General features: G+C 41.0%; 1 protein-coding gene across 1 annotated transcript in view; it reads right to left on the reverse strand.

Moving 5' to 3' along the window:
- fmn2a (formin 2a) overlaps positions 1-21252 on the reverse strand; it is a 36703-nt gene extending 15451 nt beyond the window's left edge. The window contains exons 1-7 of the mRNA XM_070840759.1: positions 18992-21252; positions 16058-16221; positions 12131-12283; positions 9543-10369; positions 8864-9005; positions 4033-4120; positions 343-404 (exon numbers count right to left, since the gene is read on the reverse strand). Coding sequence (XP_070696860.1) covers positions 343-404; positions 4033-4120; positions 8864-9005; positions 9543-10369; positions 12131-12283; positions 16058-16221; positions 18992-21209 — 3654 coding nt within the window. The 5' untranslated portion in view covers positions 21210-21252. The remainder of the gene's footprint in view (positions 1-342; positions 405-4032; positions 4121-8863; positions 9006-9542; positions 10370-12130; positions 12284-16057; positions 16222-18991) is intronic.
- Positions 21253-22433: the final 1181 nt, after the last annotated feature.

Genomic DNA, 22433 nt, shown 5'->3' on the forward strand with positions numbered 1-22433 from the left:
CAAACCACAGAGGAAAAGGAAGAAAAAAAAAAAAAAAGACTGTAAGGCTTTCCCAGACTGAATGCTGCAGTCAAGATCAGCCGGAGCTGTCAGTGGTGTTACTTTGTATAATTATACTGGGTTTGTTGCTCAACATTGTGTATTTATATGATTCTGCATTGGCAGGAAAGTGCAGAAATGTATTTCAGTTTGGGATACTTTTCACTGGTCTATTGACTTTACTGAAACCACTGTCTACCTGATCCTTGATAATCCTCTAAGTAAAAAAAAAAATGTATTACTGTTGTGACCATAAAGATATCTCTGATTCCAAGTAGTGCTAAGGCATGTTGTTATACTCACATTTTCGTAAAGGGCTTGCAGAGTCTCCAGATCAACCACGGTGTTGTCCATATTAAGGACGGCTGCAGTGGGAAGGAGAGGATGACATGATTAATGTGACTGTTAATACCAAAGCATGTCATGACATTTTTCTGCTACCTTAAAAAAAAAACACTGTTAACATGTCAGAAGTCAAATCATAACAAACAGGCATCCACATTCACAACCTCTAGATTTGAACATTTTTCTTTGGCTGAAGAAACGATCATGGACTTTGGCAGAACACCTTTACGAATCAGAGCTTTTTTGCTGAAGCTGAAGGTGGCACAAAACAAGGGCAACATTTTTCTTTCAGCACATAACGTCTTATGTGCCATATGCTGTGAGTTACATATATATCAGCTCTCATCACGATAGCATAGAAGGGGCCACAAACTAAAACATAAATACGGAGGTCTTAGAAATCTGTCAAAGGTACAAAGATCTGTGTTTGAACTCCTGTGTTTGGATTCCTGGTGTCGCCTTTTTGTCTCGGCGCGAGGACCTGGCGCCCGTGAGCATTAATCCTTTGAAAGTAAATGTTTAAAGACAAACAGAGCCCGGGGGTCTGCGGTGTTGAGGCTGAGGTGTTGCTGTATGCACAATCACCCAGTGAAGCACTCGACACCTATATATGTATTTCGCCGTTCTGTGGGTGACCAAATTACTCACATTGTTTTGATCTGCTGATTTGCCGTTGAGGTAGAGGCAAGCTAGCGTCAGAAGGGATAAAGGAACTCGGAGTAACGGACTCGATGCACATTGTTCGCTTTGCATCACATCTTGTGCTTGTGACTGGACCTCTTATAAGTTTTTCCTCAACACAAACTTCACTGAAGAATCAAGGAGATCATGAGAAAAATTAAATTTGAGGAGGACAGACATGTTGGAAAAAAGTCTCCAGTGACTGCTGTACTGATCCAGTCAGTTCTGTCTTGTGTTTTTAGCTTGGATATTGCTTCATCTCTCTTTACGTAATCACGTAGCCTTTTTAATCGCTTTACTCTTTTTGCACATGGGCAAATCCACTGCTGTCACTCTCTAACCTCTTCACACTCTCTCCTCTTCCAAAGCCACCACAGAAAAAACTCCCTTCTGACTCTCCCTTTTTCCATTTCTCGCACTCTTCTCTTGTAACCATTTGGTTCTGATTATTATCTGAACCAGAGTCTGGCTGGCTGGTTTGATTGGAGACGGCTTTTTAAAAACATGGGAGAAAACCGTATCATTGCTCTGACACAGACCTCTTATGACCAAAAGCCAGACCCATCTGCCTGGGTCTACCCCGACTACCACATTCAACCCCAGCATGGCGCCGGCAACCACCATCTAATACTGTGACTGGCGCTCCAAAGCCTCACAGGAAGCAGACACCGCACGGAAGTGTCCTATGAAACATGCAGAGTGTCGGCCAAGTCTGACAACAAACAACAACAGCTGTGAGGAAAAGAAAAATGTGTTGACTTCTCACTGAGCAATTGGGCCGTCATAAAAACAGAAACAATCTTAAACAATGATTCAGAAGTTGTTTTTCTTCAAGTCAGTGTTATCCTAGTGATGAGGGCTTTGCTAGTCATTGTCTTTATCATAGAATCAAAGAAATAAAACAATGATTCACAACACCAACAGAGACAATTACAAAGTTTTGACAAATTAATCTTTATCCTCTGAAAACAAACTGTCTGATTCTTTAATCATCTTAAACCTCTAACAGCACAAGGGACCATGAGATCATTTCAGGGATGGGAAAACAATGCACTACTAATATACAAGGTTATGTTCTTTATGTGAAATATGTATTTTGAGGCTATAATTATTCACACCTAATATTCCTTCAATTAAAATGCATGACAAAAGTAAATAAGCACTTTCTTGGGATATTTTGTCTGAGCAAAAGCATTATGTATCTCAGTGTTTTAGGAAATAACAAGCACATAATATGGAGAAGTACTTCACCAAACCACTGAGATATCCTCTCTCTGATCTTACTCTCCATGACATACTGAAGTTTCCAATCAGCCGTGATTATGTACTATGGCAAAAGCTGTCCTAACAGAGGAGATGAATGACAGTGCTGATGAGAGTGGCCTTCGCTTGCCCTTCCACTCCGACCTCAGATGGATGCACAAGAGACATTAAGGCCAGAAACATAGAAGAGTGAAAGTTTGGTCCACAAGATGCTTTGAAGATACAACAGCGGAAACAGCCCCACAGAGTAACTGTTTATTGCTACATGTGTACAATATGTGCCAGCTATGGTTTCTGTGGTACACATTTATTTTAATGTGACCTATCCTGCCGCGCTGAGGTAAAGATTTGAAGCTGTAATAAAGGCTCAACTGTAGGAGGACTGAATGGGATGGGGAGATGAGGAAAAGTGTTTAGACACATGGATGAGCAAAGACTGGGGAGCAATCAGAGAGTAACTAAAACAGGAAAACAGTCTGTTCCCATCAACATCTCCTGAATGACTTCACTTTAACAAAGCCGTTTAGACAGGATGGTGACAACTCATCAGAGAAAGACAGAGAGCCACAGAGAAACATGATGTGGATATTAGATGGGGAGAGATTATGCAAAATGAGAGCAAAGGAAAACAGACGGGAGAAGAGTAACGAAGGAAAAACATGTCAGATGCTTTACAACATTGTGACTTGAGATAAAGCTAACTATTAGGGAGGGAGGTTGGAGTTTTGGCAGTGATCTCAGCCAATACTCAATCTTACTCACTTCTCAGTAAATGAGATGTGTTTTATGACCTGGGATAGCAGAACTCCGAAAACAATTCTCAACACTATGGACAACATTTCCATTTTGTATAGAGAAACTGCTATAAAGGATGTTATGGTCATGAGGGTTTGACATGAGTATGTTTATGTATTTTTAAATGAGAAGTGCCAAATGAGTAAGTTAGTCCCTCCACTACACACCTGAGGATCGCTGATTATTCTCTGTAAAGGGAGGAGGATACCACCCTTCTCGTGCTCTGAAGATGGCTTTTATAATATAAACTGCTAAACTGGTAGCTGAGTTTAGTGTTGAGGTTTTGTTGTATTTGTGTGTGTTTGGATGTCTGTGTGTGTTTGGAATGACGCTCTCCCTGTTTAAAGATACTGCTAACATGCTGTAGGTAGAAAGTTTACCATGTTCACTATCTCAGTTTGGCATGTTTACATTTGCAAACTGGCACTAATCACAGGTGAGGCTGATGGGAATGCCAGTTTTGCATTACTTAAAGTGGATAAATCAAAATTCTGATCGATGATGACACTAGATTTAAAGCTAAAGGGATCACCAAAGTTAAAACAGTTTATCCTGAGAATGACACAAATGTTTGTATCAAGTTTCAGGACTATTCATCCTACAGTTGTTTCACTCAAAACCACAAATGTCAACCTCAGGGTGGCGCTAGAGGACAAGACAACAACATGGACAACATGAAATGGATTTTATATAATACTCTTTAAGGAAGTCACTAAAAAAGAAGTAAATCAGGTGTTTTGGTTGTATAAAGTGTAGGAAAACTCACTGTCAGAATGCACTGTGTATGTTTTGAGAAATGCAAAATTATTTTCTTTTATTATTTTTGCATGCATTATTTTACCATAAACTGTGAGATGATATCATCTTAAAGAGATATAGGAAGATAAGTTCATATGTAAGACCACTTACCATTGTGAATGTCCTTCATATCAAGATGAATACTGGACATCAGAATACCCACGGCCTGCGAACGCTTGTTGGACAAGAGCTTCACCACCTGAGAGTTGATGAGACAAAGAGGTGTGAGCAGCACAGTTATACAAGGCCAAAGAGAACCGATATGTTAATTCTCAGAATACTGCGTTAAACATTCATGCATTGATTGGAAACAAAAGAAAGGAATGCCTCTCCCCTTTGTCTTTTTACTTCTTTGGGACGAAAATGCAAGACTATTACTCAACATCCATCATCTTTCAGTCGTGCAAATAAACTTGCAGCCAACGACAGTAATGTATGCTAAGTGAAGAGTGATCACATGAATTCTAGTCATGCATCCAGTTAAAACACACAGAAAATCTCTATGGTTTTGTCTACATTACATTTTATGGAATGGCATGAATCATGGATATGACTACAATAACTTGTAGTGAAAATTATGGGACCCTAAGATCAAAACCGCAGAAAACATTAAGAAATGTTTGCCGAATAATAAAAGCTTCCACTTGTCATACAGCTAGGAGTTCAATATCAAGCCAGTGTTGTTATTATGCATGAAAAACTGCGTCCAAGGGGGCCATTATGAACCACAGCTCGCCTGAGTAAGCAAAAGTGTGCGTCGGGTAGCAAAGTGGCAAAGGGACAGGACAGGAAACCCGTAGCCTACTGTGATCCAGACAGAACGCTTCCATCTAAACCAGATCACACAGACCACAGAGCTCTCAAACACGCAGGAAGTTATATCACCAGGCCCCAACTGTCTCAGTTTTCCCGGCTCAACCACAGCTTCAGGGGACAGGCTGTTTGAGATACGATGCCGAATCGCTTCCACAATGAGCCTGTGACAGCTAGTGCAGTGTAGATGTTTAATGGCACCAAAAAAAAATAAGTCATTAGTCATGTTTTATCAGCTGACCTGACTCTCAAATGTACAAACAGGTTTAACTTACATAACAGAGTTCACTAGATTACTCCCCGGCCAAGCTGCCCGATAGTGCAGAGGATCAGTTTCCCCACTTTTTACATAAATCTAAAAAAAATATTCCTTTGCTGCGTGTAAGAAGTATTATTTCCTAATGAAACACAGCTGGATCCATGAACCACTATAGTTATTGAAATTATTTTCGTGACGAGCATTTTCAGAACAACAAAACAACCTTGAAAATTTCATCAAATAGTGTCTTTCAACTATTTTATGAGATCCATGTGCCCAAGTTTTGGGTTTAAAGAAATCCTTTAAGTTACGTTAATTATATATTGATCTTTTGATCCATTTATCATTTCAAAGTTGGCAAATATGGACTTTTATTAGTGCAGTACACCCCTGAATCACATGTGAGAAGCCTTGAGGTACGACTTGTACTCTCAGAAGAAGTTGAAAGAGACCTGAAAATGAAACTGTACAGAGAGTAATTCTTGATTGTAATCTAATCTCTAAATAGTTCTGAGCTATAGCTTGTCTTTAGTGATAAAATTGTGCTTTGATGCACAACAGTGATATAAAACCCAATATTAAATAGGCATACATCATGTACCAATAATTTAGCATTTAATTAACCTCTTTCAAAATATCTGGGTGCAACACAACTCCAAATGTATTCTAAATATACTGTAAGCCTATTTTGTCACCTGAAAAACTGACCCTAATAGCATTTAATAGTGGCATTTTAACATAATATCAATATAGGCTTAAAAAAAGTTGTAACCAAAGAGCAAGTTTACCGACTCCATGGCAACATTACACTTCCTGTTTATGCCCCCCAAAGCATCATAAGAATTATAGTTCCAAAACATAATGATGATCATACCCCAAATAGAAGCAAGACAAATAACAATAATAATAATAGAAGTGACAAAAAATAAGTAGGAGTGTGGGGTGATGGTATGCAGTTATCTTGATTTTGCCTGTTAATGTGGGGCCCACAGTATTAGACTCTGGATTAGCTGATTGACAGAAAATTAATCCGCAACTGCTTTGATCATAACTGTTTAAGTACTTCTTCCAAGCACAAATGCCAAACATCCCAGTTTCAGCTTCTTTACTGTGAGGATTTGTAGCCTTTTTTCCATCTTTCGTGATAACAAATGAAATATATTTGGACTGCTGCTCAGACAAAACAGCAGATTAATCAATAAAATAAAAATAATCGTTGGTTGCAGCCCTCCAGGCAATCATACCCTTCCTTAGTCTGCTTATAAGATTCATGTGGGATGGAAAACATTAAGCCTGGAGGAGACTTAAGAGCATATTAGCACTCATTTGATCAGAAGTGAAAACACACTTTGCATCTCAAAAATCAAGCATATTGTCAAAATACTTCTGGACTGACCCCCGAGTGCTATGAAAGAAAAGCCCCAAATCCTAAAACCTCAAACAGATGCACATCACGTAATCTAGCAGCACATTCTGCAACCACACAACGCCTCCATACGAGAAGGACAGCAGCATATACTGTAAGACAACTCCACTTTTAAACTTCTTTGCACATAGACAGCAGGGTCAACACTTGACACAGGGTCAAGTGCTAGTATTTCTACACATCCGATACTGATGTCAGAAGAGGCCTTTAAACCGCCCAAGTACTGACGTCAAAGCTGCTCTCTAGTGGTAGCTCTGGAGAGGATGCTTGTCCCCTCTCATCAGTAAAACAATTGAACTCGCATCACACGGGGGGATGGGAATAGCTGCAAGTAGTAGAAGATAAGATTGATCATCTTGAGACAAGGGGCCGGTCCTCACGAGTTGGAAATGTCAAAGGCTGGCTGCAAATTGAGATCAGTTGCAGTTCCACCTATGTTTTTATTGTTCCGTCATTGACTCAAGTGTCTTCAGCGCCATTGCTGTGTTGGAGAACATCTACAGCAGAATCATGCGGTGATGACCAAGGGGATTAAATCCACACCCACCTCAATTTGTCTCTTGTCTCTCACAGTTTGGCAGTACAACCACAGCATGAGCTGCTTCGTGATGCGGTAGCCCATTTATTCACAGCTCTATCTATCTATCAGATCACATCAAAGTAAGTCCGTTTTAATAGAGACGAGGACACTCGTTCTGGTTGTTCCCCGTCTTCCTGCTTGTATCAATCTCCTATCTTGCAACTTGCAGGTATAGTGGTGCTCTGTGTTCAAGTGAATTCCCTCCGGTGTGTCTCAGGTGTCAGAGAAACATCATCTCACAGCTCCTGGAGTGTCAACATGCTTGATGACAGCTATTTTTAAGTTTGTTTGAAAAGGAATTCCTGTATGAAAGTGTGATTTTCTTCTGAAGGGCAAACTAACTTAGCTTATCTACCGTTTCTGTTGACTTCTGTACTCTATTGGATCAAAGCTGCAAGGGGAGGTTTTTTTCCACTCTTATCCTATACATAAGGGCTGTAACTGAACTGCCGTTTGTAGTAAGTTATTTCCCCGTATGTGTCTCATAAAAACATAGAAGCAGCTGGTGCTTGTGGCTTATGCACAAATGCACACAATATTTTCATCATACAGGACTCTCGGGACTCTTCACAGCTCAAAGATCACATAATTCTCCAAAACACTGAACATTGTAAAAAGCGTCACGCTCAAGTGTACCTATGAATATGAAAAACAGTAAACACATAGAAGCTGGGGACCATCAGGTATCAGATATACAAGTTTTGATGAATATCTTTACTTAAGAATTGTGCTGAAATACAATTTTAAAGGTAGTTGTAAATTAGTATTTTCATCTCCTATTACTTATTCTTTTACTGAACTGCAGTTTGAAGGAAAATATTGTACTTTTCACTCCACTACATGTATTTGACAGATATTTACGGGTTACGTCTACAATCAAATTGTTAAAGATTGTTTGTGCCCACTTCTAAAAAAGCGCCCTTAAAGTAACAAATATCAAACAATTGAAAGAAAGAGATCTAACGTAGACCCACATTATTCTTATTCTTACTATCATTACTGTCATTATTATTCTTATTCTCATCATTATCATTAGAAGAGTTAAACTATCGTTTGGAAATCAAACTTTCGCTCAACTGAAACCCTTTTTGAAGAAGGTTTGGAAGAGATTCAAGCTTCAATTCATCATTTCCCATAAATTATCAAGATTTCCCACCAATTTCCATACCAGGACCAACAATTCATTTCAGCAAAAACTGTCTGGTGACTCTACTGGGTCTCAATTAGAGGGGTGCATCAGGGAAATGTTGTTCCCTGGTGCAACGTTATTTGTGATTTAGATACAGAGAAGACCAGAGAAGTTTTAAATTGTAGGTCAAATGTTTGACTTGCAGATTGATGGAGTGACATAAAGGGCATTGGGGAGGCAAACAGTCTGACCATTAAACTAAGTCATACAGAAAGCACAATGGGAGGAACCACATCACGAAATACAGCTCCCAGCCCTCTCCCTCCTTCCCTTTTTTCCTTCTCTCCCGTCTGTCTTCCTTGCTCTCTCAACAGTCATCACCGTTGTGAGGTTTCCTCACAACACGCAAGACTTTGGCTCGGTGCCACTGACTGGTCACAGGGGAGTCGGGTGGGAGCCAGAGCTCACACCACATAATAACTGTCTGGCTGTAGCAGTTCCTCCTGTCACTCAAAGCAGCTCGTAGAGAAGAGAAATGGAAAGGAAGAGAGCATCAGAAGTGAGAGTGAAGATGGGAAAAGCCCTTAAGAGAGTCATAGTCGGTGACCCAGGAGGATATGCAAACACAAATCAAATCACAGAAATCAACACAGATGTAAATTATTACATGTGTACTGTATATAGAGACAAATGTAACTCACACACACAAACAGCCAACCATAAAACATAGTGTACCTGCTTGGCCTTGGATTTGCTGATGGTGTCTGAAATTGGCTTTTTCTTCTCCTTAACAGCACCTTTGGAGAACAGTTCCACAAATTCTTCAAAGTCAACAGTTGGTTCATCGATTTTCTCCCACACCAGTAAGCCAGTGGTTCTAAAAGGTAGGAGGAAAGAGGGATTATTTACAATGCTAATAGGCAAGCTTTAATCTGTCATGTAGTGTTTAAAAAAATACAGTGAATCCACTTCGACAGTGTAGTTCAGGCTGTTCTTTCACCACAAGGCATTTTTGACTTTTCTAGATTGTTATGAGAACTCATTTTGCAATCCACAAAAACCCAAAAGTTACACACTTGTCAAACCTGTCAACCAACAATTTACGTTTAGAATTTAGTATCAAGCTCCTCATTTACAAGTAATTCAAGTAGTCTTTTTCTAGACATGTATTCAATTACAATTTTCCAAGCCATATTAAGGAAAGAAAACCTGGTTAAAGTCAATTCACTGCTGACCACAATGCCTGGACTGCATCACTTTCATTTTCCACAAGGTTAGCATCTCTATTGCCGTCACAGCATGCGGTTGATCTCTATCTTAAGTGGACAAGCTTCCTCTCAAATCTCTACTGTTCAGAAAATACCTTTCTGCAAATGATCCATAGCTATCTTCACTTTGCACAGCATAGCCTTACTTTTTAGCATGCAGCTGTATGCGTGTCCAGTAGAGTGGCTTCATTGGCTTGGGGGGCTCTATCACAGCCTTGGCAGCGGCAGCTTCCTGGACCATCATGGAGGGCATGGGGCCTGGTGGTGGTGGAGGCCCAAAGCCTGGGGGTGGGGGTGGAGGAGGGGGACCCATTCCAGGTGGAGGGGGTGGTGGAGGCGGGCCCATACCCGGCGGTGGAGGAGGTGGGGGCGGAGGTCCGAAACCAGGTGGAGGAGGTGGTGGGGGTGGAGGTCCAAAACCTGGTGGTGGTGGAGGAGGAGGAGGTGGTGGTGGTGGACAAGGTCCAAGCCCAGATAAGGGCGGGGGAGGTGGTGGTGGTGGTGGAGCAGTACCACCTGGTAAACATGGTGGTGGCATAGCTCCCAAGATTGGTGGGGGAGGGGGAGGTGGGAGTGGAGGAGCTGGATGGCCACTGCTCTGTTGCCTCTGCTGGCACGTGCAGACAAAGCTCTCCGTGGATTTGGGGGAGGAGGATGTCACAGAGGACAATATGTTGCCTGATCCTCCATTGAAAGGCACGTCAAACTTAAACCCCTCTTCCACTGGTGAGGTCTGGACAGACACCTCCTGGCTCATCTTTTCCAATCTTCCCTCTCTCATCTGTGAGGCCTTGTTGTAGGCAGCACCCAGAGATCCTCTATTATCCAAGCTGCCCTTTGCCATGGAAGCCTGCTGGCCCTGCAACACGCCAATCTTAATCCGCAGATCATCGATGGTTCTCTCCAGCTGAGGGATGAGGCAGCTTTCATCCTCCAGTGATGACTGACCTGACTTCAACCTGCTGGATTCTGTCTGTCAGTGAATCAGAAAGAAAAAAGATGTTAACTGAGGAAGACATTAGGATTCACAAATAAAACCCATGAGTTTATGCTTTCACTGCTTAAAACCTTCTTGCCGTTAGAGCTTCAAATGGCATCTTCAACGTTGCCAGAGATTTCAACCACACAAATTTCAAAACTGTGCTTCCAAAATATTATTAGCATGTCAACTTTGCAACCAGAGGCATGAAGACCCTCGACCTGGCTGGTACAAACATCCGAGACACATACAAGGCTGCACCCCAACCCCACCCTAGCTACTCAGACCACTATCATTGTTATGCTAATGCTGCTTGATGACCAATAGTTAAATGGAACACGTTCAAGGAAGCTGCCACCTGTGAACATGATACTGACCTGGAGGAGTAGCAGCATCTTGTGACAAGACCAAGCTACATGCCTGTGACTGAAATGCCTTCCTCCTAGAGGCACTGAATGAGGCCATCAAGCTCAAAAGCCCCCCCCCCCCATTCCCCTTCCCCTCTACACACAAACACATTTATATTCTATATATATTCTTAATCAATGAATGACAGTAGTTTGGTAGTCTCACATCTATAAAATCAGTCTATCTTGTGGTCAAAATATTGAAAAGCAGACAGCAATTTGCGGTTAAATCTTGGACGTAACATCATTCAGTAAATTATTCTTTATTAACAGTGAAACACCCACAACTCAGTGAGCTTAGTGACAGAGCTATGAGCTAAAGAAGGGTCAAGAAAGTCCATTATGTGTAGACTTCATCAGACCTCTGGCTCCAGACTGGTTAGAGCAGGGATGAGGGGATACCGTGAGATTTGACCCCAGAGACAGCAAGTCTCGTTGGGCCTCACATGGGGAGGGTCTGTGTCTGCTAGTACACATTCCCCAGTTGTGGTCACATTGTTGAGTCTTACGGATAATGTTCAGTCAGCATGGCCTTCCTAATTTATTAACTCCTCTAGGAAACAGGGAGGTTCACTGTGATAATAACAACCAGTCGTTCAAGACAGGCCTGACCTCTGGTGGACAAAGAACAATTCACAGTTGAGGCATTTCGTTTGTGCAGCTCGTCCAGGGCAACTTCTGAGTGATGAGACTGAGGTTTAATCCCCTTTTCTGCTCCTCACTCAAACTTCACCTCAAAATCCTGTTTTTTTTTTACATCGTTTTCAAATCACTTCCCAAATTTCTGTATATTTGGCACAAACTTTGTGAATAAACAAAATACTCATTTATGGAGGAGTAAGAGGAAGAGCATCTACTGTAGGAAGTCATTCAAGTCTCCAACTAAATCACCCACTGGGTATTCTGTACTTGATGTAGAACCCTTTACTTAACTGTATGTTCAAAGCGATACAGTATTTTCTTAGTATATTTGTAAAGTGTCAGCTTTGTGACGCAAAAAAAAAAAATCTGCAATCTAGTACTGCATGCAATGAATATATCAGTTAGCAAGTGGGTCTTGCATATCGATGTATTTATGTAATGGTACTGAATGTATCATTTCAACACAGTTAGGCTTTGTACAGATAACTGTTTTGAATGATGTTCCACTTTGTAAGAAATCTGTTCACTTTTGCACGTTGTGTACTTGTTAAATTTGTTAAAAATTAAAATACAGAAAATAGTATTTGCTGTATGTACTATCCATTACCTATTATACTGTATCTATGTAATCTATGTGTATGTTTACCAGAAGGAAGATGCTCTCTAATGTTAGTAGTAAAACAAAAGGCCATAAACCAAAGTCAACCTGAGAGTGTAGAACTCCTGGTGTCTTGGCTGATGATTGATGCTGAGGGGATCTCAAGCTCTGCTCACTGCTGGTGGTTCGCCCCCTGTGGAGTTCCCACAGGTGAGAAGACACTGGCAGGCCTAAAGGCGCCCAGGTGTACAGCTGCTCCTCCTGCACACAGTTTAGAAAACAAGCAAGAGCGTATACTGTAAATCAGCTCAAGTTTAGATGTGTATGCTTAAAACTACAATTAAAAAGGTTAATAACATCCACCAGGGATACGAGTCAAGTGCTTGCTCTTTCTGCAAGCTTTATGTGTGGAAACACTTGAGAATAAGCACTTTATACTACAACTACACTACTTACTATAAATTATTTTCTCTTAGCATAGCCATTGTAGTACTTGTCCAAAAAAATGAGACTCTGAAAGCTTATTCACAACCTCTAGTCTATTCAAAGCATTGTGTTGTTTACGCAAGTTAAAATACAATTAATTAATGACCATTACTTTGTAGGTTGAAATGGATTTCTGGCTTTCAACTGTCCTGCCTGTATTTGTTTTTTTTTTTAACAAAAACTCCTCTGTACATGGAACATGTCTCCATTTGACATAACTAAATTATGTTGGTGCACTGTTGGACCTTATTTATTGAAAGCTGATAAAAACAGGTCCCAGGAACACATTGAAATAACATTTCTACATTTCTTCTGCCACTTTTCCCCCTCTTTCTTTTTTCAAATGGTCCGCTTCATAAGTACTTGGGCATTTGTATGCAATACTGCCCTCAAGATGCTTTTATATGCAACCACGGAGCTTCTTTGGTGGCAGGTTTCTTAATGTTCCTGTTGAGTGTCAAAAAAGGTATAAGAGACTAAGCTAGACTAGAATATGGTGCCTGGTCAAGGTGAAAACTGCTTAATCCCTTTATTGTACAGTAAGTCACACTAGTCAAACAGTACCTTCTTAATCACCTCAAACAAGCAGCTAATTATAATCTGAGAATTAGAGCATTTGTATCCATAATATTTCACAGTACCTATTTTAAAGAAAGTTATGAGTATGCTCTGAACAGTATAAAGGTGTATATGGGTCACAACAGTGCTTGCTGTCCCTTTAGCAAGGGTACAGTGATTAAGTTATGCAGTGCAAGTAATTTGGCACGTACCACCTAATGCGATGCAGTGACAAAGTACATGCTAAAACTTTCCACAGTGGAAATCAAATCATTAAACAGTAATATCACAGAAAACTGCTGAAGTTCTGTAAAGACTTCGTGTGTGAACATAAATGCCTCCTCTTTTTTACAAAGCATGCCAGATTGATCTTAGCCTGTGAAGCGTCATTAGTATTTACCTACTTAGCAATCTCCTGCCAAGTGTAAAAGGGATGACACTTGATTTGTGCAGAGTTCTTAGATACTCATCCTCCCCAAACCCAATTTTTGGACTGAGCAAAACTGATGGGCGTATTTCATTTCAGGTTGTACACGGAACAAGAAACAAAAACTGTCATACATTTGTTCACTACAGCAAAATGCAATAAAGAAATCGGATACAATGCCATATTTAGGTGGTAAAGTGGAGGACAAATAGGAGATGAGACATAAGAATGGAAATAAAATGATAGGGAGAAAGAGAGGACAGAGGTGATACAGTTAGTGATTCATTTCAAGATGGAATTCAGCTGTAAAAGGAAAAAGAATATCCAAGTCTGTGATGTTAAAGTGGTTTAAGAGAAAGGCTTCAGAGACAGACTGATGATTTATTTTAAAAAGGGAGATTAGCTGTAAGACAGAAAGCAATAACAATGAGATCTGCACTCTCAATGGCAACAGGAAAGGTTGTTCCTGGTCAAGTTGAATAATGCAGGACCCCAGGCCAAGCCCGACTGAAGTAGGAGGAGAGTGGGGGGAAAAAAAAAAAAAAGCAGGAGTGGGGGCAGGAGTCCAATCCTGACATGGTGAGCTTTTTGCTGGGGAAGAGCAGCCTGAGCCTTAGGCCCGTGGAGCTGTTATGTAACATGGTCAGCAGATGGTCTACGCAAGCACAGATGTGTGTATGTGTGTGCATTTGTTTGTGTGACTGTCAGTGGGACTACAATTAATCCAGCCATGCGAGGAAATGCCTGAACATGTATGGGTGTCTCAGGCTGTCCTTTTGTGTATGTGAGTGCACATGTGGCAGGGTTGTGCATAAAAAGAAAGTGCTCTGCATTTGTGGCCTATTGTGAATGTACATGTACATTATGCAGGCAGAATAAGATGTGATTGTATTTGAGAGATTTCCATTCATGTGAACAAAACAGCTTTAGAGCGTGTATGTTCTGTCTTTTTATATGCATATGACCAAGTATAGTGCATGTTCACACGTGTACATCTGCAGGGGGGGATGCATTTTTCAACAAGAGACCAACACTAATTTGTTCATATTCTTTGGAATTCAGAACACAAAGACCAGCAGTCTACAGCCATGCTAGCAGCTCTGTGAGCATGCACTTTGACATAACGGTGCTTTGAACTAAATACAAATGACAGCATGCTAACATGGTCACAATGTAAATGCTAACCTGTTAATGTTTGGTCGAGAATGTTCACTATGATCACCATTTTAGTTTAGTATGTTTGCACGCTAACATTTGCTAACAAAACACAAAGTACAGCTGAGGTCAATGCAGGTCATAAACCAAAGTATTGGACAAATTTAAATTTTGACCTGATGATGGTGCTTGATGAAAGGTCTACAGGATCCCCAAAGTGATTACAATTGAGAAACATGAATGTCCTTGTAAAATTCCATGTTAATCCATCTATTGTTTACTGCAATATTGCAATAAAATTAAAAAAAAACTCAACCTTGAGCTATAGGAAAAGTCATGAGGTCCCTAAAGTCAGTAGGATTCCTCCACAATGTGTGTATTATATTTCACGGCAAACCATCCAATAGTTGTTGGGATGTTTCAGTCTGTGGTGGACTGACTGCCGTTGCCATCTGTAGAGCCACACTGCTAGTGTGGATAAAAATAATAATGATAAAAAAAAGAGATAATTGAACTTCTCTCAGTGTCTCAATGAAATAAGATAACTTTCACTGAGTCTTCATTTCTCCGAGACATAAAGTAAAGGCACATACACGCTGAACAAGTGTACACATGCACCCATCAACACAGTTAATGTAAAACAGGATTAAACATGCAAACACAAACACACATAAAGGTAAAGTAGATATGATAAATAGGACAATATAATATGTATAACATGTGTTTTCAAAGTTATGTGTCCTTATCTCAAACCTCCAGAATACCAACATGAAGTTTAATAGAATGGATTCAGCTACAAAGGGAACTAGAGAAATGGCTCTGACAGTGGCTGTGGTGAACTGTGCAGGGGGGATGCGATGCACATGAGATTAGGTCTGACCAAAGCATTACTGGAATGGAGAATTAAAGATTCATGAAATCAACTTTCACATGGTCACCCAGTCTACATGCACCACTGCTCTTCAGATAATGAAATGTCTCTGGGATGAATCACAGAAACACAGCAATAAATATAGAAACGCAGACTGGATAAGCTTTGCATGACTCTATATAAAGCACATGTGCTTCTTTGAGTGTTTCATCTGATAAGCATATGCTCTCTTTTGCATACCAATCCATTATTATACTATCCTCAGGCAATGAATTGGTATGACAAGGTAATGTGAGAAATGCATATTAGTTTGTCCTCCAGACAAATCACGTCAATAAAATGCACTGAGTAATTTCCTTTTAAAGTGTGAAATGTTGACCTTTATATATTATTTTAAATAGATCCCCCATAGTTGCATAAAAATGGTGAATATAAACTTTGGTGAAGTCAGTTCAGTTCTGGGATGAGCTGATGCAAAGCAGCTCATGCAATCATTTTTGCAAAACAAGCGTGATGACAGTGAAGACAAAGGTCTTACATTAAAGACTGCTGAGACAGTGCTGTCACCATGGAGCTCTGCGGTGCCATTGCTCAAGGGGTGCAACAGACCTTGGACCAACATTCGGTGACACAATTCCTTCGCCTCCTCTTCTGTGGATGCATGTCCCTGATGCATGCACAGCCAGTCCAACAGAGCACGACCTGAATTTAGAAGAAAAGTTATGCTGGAGAAGGTTTTTCCGATAAATGAATGCTGTTTCTGGACTCTATATAACTCTATGTTGTATGAGATCATACTTAGGTGATCCAAAGTGTTGAAGAAGACACCTTGAGTTATTTTGACCAAAGAGCTAAAAAGGGATGTCTCGGTTTCAGATGTGATAATTAAACACCTACATGTGCAAACTCACACTATTTACATGTAGGTGATGAGAGAGATGGTGTCAATTGTGCAGTGCAAAGAATGAACAAATACTAAATGATATTCAAGATTTTGTGGTTGTATAGTATATTATTTCTACATTTGAATATAGACTATGAGACTTTTTCTTTGTCATTGGACCAGAGAAAGAAAGAAAAGTGAGCTGTGAGAAGCTTCAAAATCTCTGAGCATGTCTGCATCCCAGATAAGGAAGAATCCTGTTTCTTGATGATGGCAAGATCAGATAAGTGATAATTAGGGTTTGGAAAAATATTGACTATGTGAGATCAACACAGAAGAACACAGCAGAGTTTAGAAAAACAAAAATGCAGCTCTTTTACTTAAAGTACAACCATGACACCATGACACAATGCGCATGCCAGTCAGTTAATGTTGTTAGACTAGCTTGATCTATTTATGTTTTACAACCATGTGATTCAGGGAACAGCACCAAATGAATTAACCAGGTCCTATGACTCATGGTCCTGTGGACACTGATTTGAGAACTTTGGGGCTGTGTTTGACAAACACTAATGAAGGCTAATTTTGAAAAACTGATTGTGTTTCATAAATTCTGGGATATAATCCAAAAGTATTCAAAGTCTTCAAGACACAAAGCAACTTAACTAAGTTTCACACTTCAAATCAACTTTGAATCCAGAGTCAGATCAGTTCAGGTTAAAGCATCTAATTAAGAATGTCTTTACGTTATCAGTTCAAAAGTAGGTTGTTTGACAGAAATCAGCAATTTTTTTTCTCTCTTTTCCTCTCTGACTCTTGGAAAAATTGCTGAACTGATCAGTATCACATGCAGGGCTGAATTTGGGAGTCTTTCGTTGTGAAGAAAACCAGGACAGCAGACTGTCTGTCCCACAATTATGAAATGCCAGACAGCCAAAATGTTGACGCTAATAGGGTTTTGAGGTTCAATGTACTTCAGTTGTTTGGCTAAAATCTCCTGACGAAATACGAATGGATCTCATATCATGACTTATTTTTGTCATGCGGATAAACTGTCACTTGGGTTTAGCATCTACAAGTGTGCACTGTGTGTGCGCGCGTGCCTGTGCGTATGCATGCATGTGTTTCTTTTTATGTGCCTGTGTCACTGGATTGAAACGGTGGCATCGCCTTGGGTGGGTGGCAGTGTTGTCATTCAGTCCACTGATTTATGAGCACAGGAGCAGACAGTGGAGAGCAGCTGAGCTCTTGAAAGGCACCACAACAGAAAGGAGGACTGAGTGGCATTGTTTTATTAGAAGGAGGCTTTGTTCACAAGGCACTTCTCTATAAAGAGCCCCCCACTGTTTCATCAGGGTTTTCATGAGCTATTCTACTCTCAAATCACAACGTCAGTATTCCTGCTGCGATCATTTGTATAATGTGATAATTTGTGTCATTACAATTTAAATCATTAGGCAATTACCATAGTCATTTCACAATACTATTGCATAATAACCTAATCTCAAATAAGGACGGGGTTTAGAGCCAAACAAATCAGAGTCACATCCGGTCCATTGAGGAATCCCACCAGCATCAGCAATAAATGATGGACACACTAAAATATTTTAATGTTTTAATAGAAGGATTCTTTGTTTTCCTCTCATATGTTGAAGTGATACTTCTATGAGACCAGAGGATGTGTTCTTTCTGAACTACCAATGTGGGAACCATTGTTTACTTATTGTCCCATATACACACATACTGTGGCTGAAAATACTGTAGACAAAATGTATTCCTGTCTGAGTAACATTTGCTTAATGCTTAAATGCCCAGCTGTTTCAGTGAGCACTCAATGTTTTTAAAAATGACAGTTATTTGTTACTTTTTTGTGTTGATTTGTCGAAAAATTGTCTTAGAGCTGATTTTCGCAGAGAGGCTGAGGAAATGGAAAAGTATAGCGTAGGAGGTAAATATTACTGGTTTTGGTCACCAGATTTACTCATTACGTCTGATGTCAATTCATGCAAACACCTCAGTATAATATGAGCTTTAACTAACAGCCTTTAAATGCAGGTTTGGTTCCATACTGTAGGGCTGTGTTGTTAACCTGCCACATGTCTTCTACCTGTGCCAGGAAAACTATTTCATTCTTAATTCTTTCTTCTCTGCATTAATTCATTGCTTCCTCTGAGACAGAACTCCTGGTTCTTATCCATTCATATTTTCCCACACTCCTGTATCACCCATTTGGTTCAGGATTCAACATGTTACTCCCTCCTGGTTCACAAAAAATACCTCCTCTCCTCTCTCATATCTGTAGGAAGCCACTTCTAATCACTTTGGGCTTTATTAACCAAATTAGCCACATGTGCAGTTCATAAAGTTGACATCAATATTTAACCACTACTACTGATATCATAGTGCCATCCAGAATGAGAGCAAGGATGGCAAGGACATGGAGTTATGTTGTTAATGGACTAAGGGATTATTTTCTGTAATCAGGCATTAATCAGAGAGAAAGTCCACAGCATAACAGCACTTCATATCTGTCTGATTGAGCTTTATGTGTGACAACTCTTCCTGTGTTACCTGTGTTATGTGACTCACCAGAGAAGGCATCCAGGTAGGGCGCTGTGGTAGTGGAATTCTGCCGTGCATTATGCGCTCTCCTGGAACCCAATGTCCAGTAAGTCCCACCTGTGAAACTCTTCTCTGGTCTCTCCTCCTCTAGGAATTTGGCCCCGTCTCCCCGCCCCCCTCTTAGCTCATCCAGCCCTGTGAGCCATTCTGCAGACACACTGAGGGGCCCAGCGATGGAGCAGGACCTCTGCTTGTGCCTCTTAAAGCCTGGGGCCCTGCTGGACTCCACTGAAGCAATGGTGGCATCTGTTTTCCTGGGCACATTGGGGCTAGTAATGGGCGAGCTAATTGGAGAGGTGAGCTGCCTGGTGGTGGTCTTAACATAGGAGGGGTGGACTGGCGGGTAGAGTTTGACAGTGGATGGGGAGGTGCTGGATTTCCTTCTATGCTCAGAACCAGGAGGGCTGTCTATTATTAGATGGCCAATAGACATACTACTCTTCCTCCTTTTCAGAGACAGGAAGTCCGGCCTACCCGTTTCCTCCTCCGTCTCCATAGACAGGTCCATGCTGCTCACACTCTTGTGAGACCCCATTGGCCCTGCCCCTGCCACCACGGGATCCAGTCGGACACAGGGCACACATGTGTTTTTGCTCAGTGCAGGCTGCATATCTGGACACTGCTGTGGGTGCAGACCTGGGCTCTCCAGGTCATCCTGGGGCTCCTCAGCACTCTCATACGACGTGGTTGTGGCTGTAGTGTCGGGGAAGCTATATGTGCTGTTGGTCTTTGGGAAAAGGCTGCCACTGCTTCTCTCTGTGTCTGCGGCTGAAGATGTAGGGCCACTCTCACTCAGGGACCCTGGACCAGAAGAATTTCTTGATATGGGTATTTCATCCTCCAGTTTCTCTCTTACTTGTTGAGGTACACATTCACTACCAACAGGGTGAGAAAAAACCTCCTCATCCAGATTAGATAGCTGGTTAGATATTACCTTCTCAGAGGCTTTGTTCTTCTCAGAGATTGGCCCTTCAAATAAGTTGCCAGGCATTTCCAGGATCCTGTCGCTTGCCACACATTGGTCTCTTATGGCCTGCTGGATGTCAGAGAGCAGGTCTTCATTTTCAGCTGCTGCTGAGTGAAAACTGTAGAGATCAGCATCAGACCCAGAGCTCGTCTTTCGGCCAATCTCATCCACTATAGATTGATGACTGCCCGCAGGCAAATGGCTTAGATCCCCCTCGACATCGGACAGCATGCCCATCTCGTCAGCTGACAGACTTGCCTCTGCACCGGGCTTGAGCTCTGCTTTGCTCAGGTATGCTGACCTACCATCTTCCAGCATGTCCTCTTTTGATAACCCTTTCGCCTTTGACAAACTCTTCCTGATCTTCATGCCGGAAAACACAGAACCTTTCGATTCAGACTTTGATTTCTTCTTACCACTTTGTTCTCCTACTCCCTTACTTATCTTACTATGGGACTTTTTAGATTTTTTGTCCACTTCCCTCTCATCAGCATCACCGTCACAGGCGACATCCCCTGCTGCTCCACCACTTCCTCCTCCTTTCTTCTGTTTTGTCTCCTGGTTCCCCATGTTCCTGAACAGGCGGACACCCTTGGCTAACAGGCCATGTTGCTGGGGTCGAGGCTGGGCATGCTGTACTTCCTCCTGAGCTGCTACTGATGCTGGTCCTCTGTTGGTCAGACCTCTTTCAGAGCTGCTTAATCCCTGCTGTCTGTCCACCACAGTTAAAGGCAGCTGTGAGAATGATGCTGCCTCCCCCAGCGCCGCTGATGCTGATGATGAAAGGAGGAGGAGACTGGCACTGACAGCCGCGGGCTCACTACCACTCACTGCTCGCTCTCCCCCCCTCCCCAGCACACTCTCTCTCACTCTCTGATCCTTACTCTGTTTTTGCCCCTCCTTTCTATTCCCATCTGCTCCTGCACGCTCGGCTATCTTGCATAACGGGCTGCTGTTTGAGCGAGCAAGGCGCTGATGCTCCGGATTCCACTGCCCTTGTCCATTTTCAACTGCGAGGGGGGGATATTGCCCAAGATACTGTTGCTGCTGATGCTCTAAAATGCACTGTTGTTGCTGGTGTTGCTGATTGAGGAGTGAGTGCTGTTGTTTACGGAGGATGTTGGTTACACTGCTCTTCCTCCTCCCTTTAAAAGTGGTAGTGAAGAAGCTCTCTTTCAGAAAGGGCACTTGGGTCTCCACTGTCTTAATAGTCTGCATCCTGACCACTGTGGCGTCAGCCAGAGGGGAGTCGATCTAGACAGGCTGAAGTAAAGGGAAAAGAACAAAGGATAAAATCAGATTGATTCATTTTATATTTTAGCCTCTAAGCTCTGTTCTCAGTAGTCACGAGGAAAAAGTTGAGCATAAGCTCAAGCTCATATAAAAAGTCTTGTTGTTCTCCTGTTGCCATGCAGTGCGTACATTTTTGTATGTAGTGATCATAAACTGTTTTCTCGTTTTGATTGAACTTTCAAAATTCAAGAGATTGTTTCTGACTGACTACAATTTCCACTGTATGTTTTTGCACTATGTTAGAATTTCTGTGTCCATTACTTGTAGATTTAGATTCACGTGACACTGTTGGTGACAGCAAGAGAAACCAAGTGAAATTATCAGTATTCACTATAGAGAAGGCATATATATAAAAAATAAATTGATACATTTTTGATAATTAATTAATTGTGTCATTTTTTAAACAAAAATGTGAATATTTACTTGTTTTTAATATACAATAGTTAACTGAATATCTTTGGGTTATGGACAGCTGATGGGAACTAGTAATGGACATTTTCACTACTTTCTTACACTTAAATTTCATGATTCACTTATTTTTGGTTTAATCCATAATCGTCAGACTAATCCATAATAAAAAATAATCCTTAGTGTCAGCCCTAATATAATTATATAGTCACCATTAATTAAAATCAAATTTGTCAGTTGTCTACAGTTAAAGACACAGTACAGTATTATCATTGCAAAATATTTCATTTACAAGCATCTTGTAGAGCCAACAGTGAATATTTAATAGTGTTTGTGTGTGTGTGTGCGCTCCTGGATCAAGGACTGATTAATGCCTATGGGTGCGGTTGGAGTATTTAACGCAAATTAAGAAGATTGCTCTTGTCACTTAAAGAGTCAAAAGTAAGTGGTAAAGTGCAAATTAAGTGGATGAAACCAATTACACCCAAATAAACAAATAACATTCTTGGAATGAGGATCCTAATTAAATGAAAGAAAATATTCAACAGAAATTGCCATCTCACACATTAATCAAAGTTTTTGTTTGACCAAACACTCATAAATTATAACATTTTTAACCTTCGGAAGCACTTCACAACATGTTGGGCTCTTCTTGGTAAAACCAACACACATTATCCATCACTATCACTTTGCACATTGTAGTCAAATGTAACAATACACTATATGAAATGGTGGAAAAAA

The sequence above is a fragment of the Pempheris klunzingeri genome, chromosome 12, assembly GCF_042242105.1.
Source record: "Pempheris klunzingeri isolate RE-2024b chromosome 12, fPemKlu1.hap1, whole genome shotgun sequence".
Lineage (NCBI taxonomy): Eukaryota > Metazoa > Chordata > Actinopteri > Acropomatiformes > Pempheridae > Pempheris > Pempheris klunzingeri.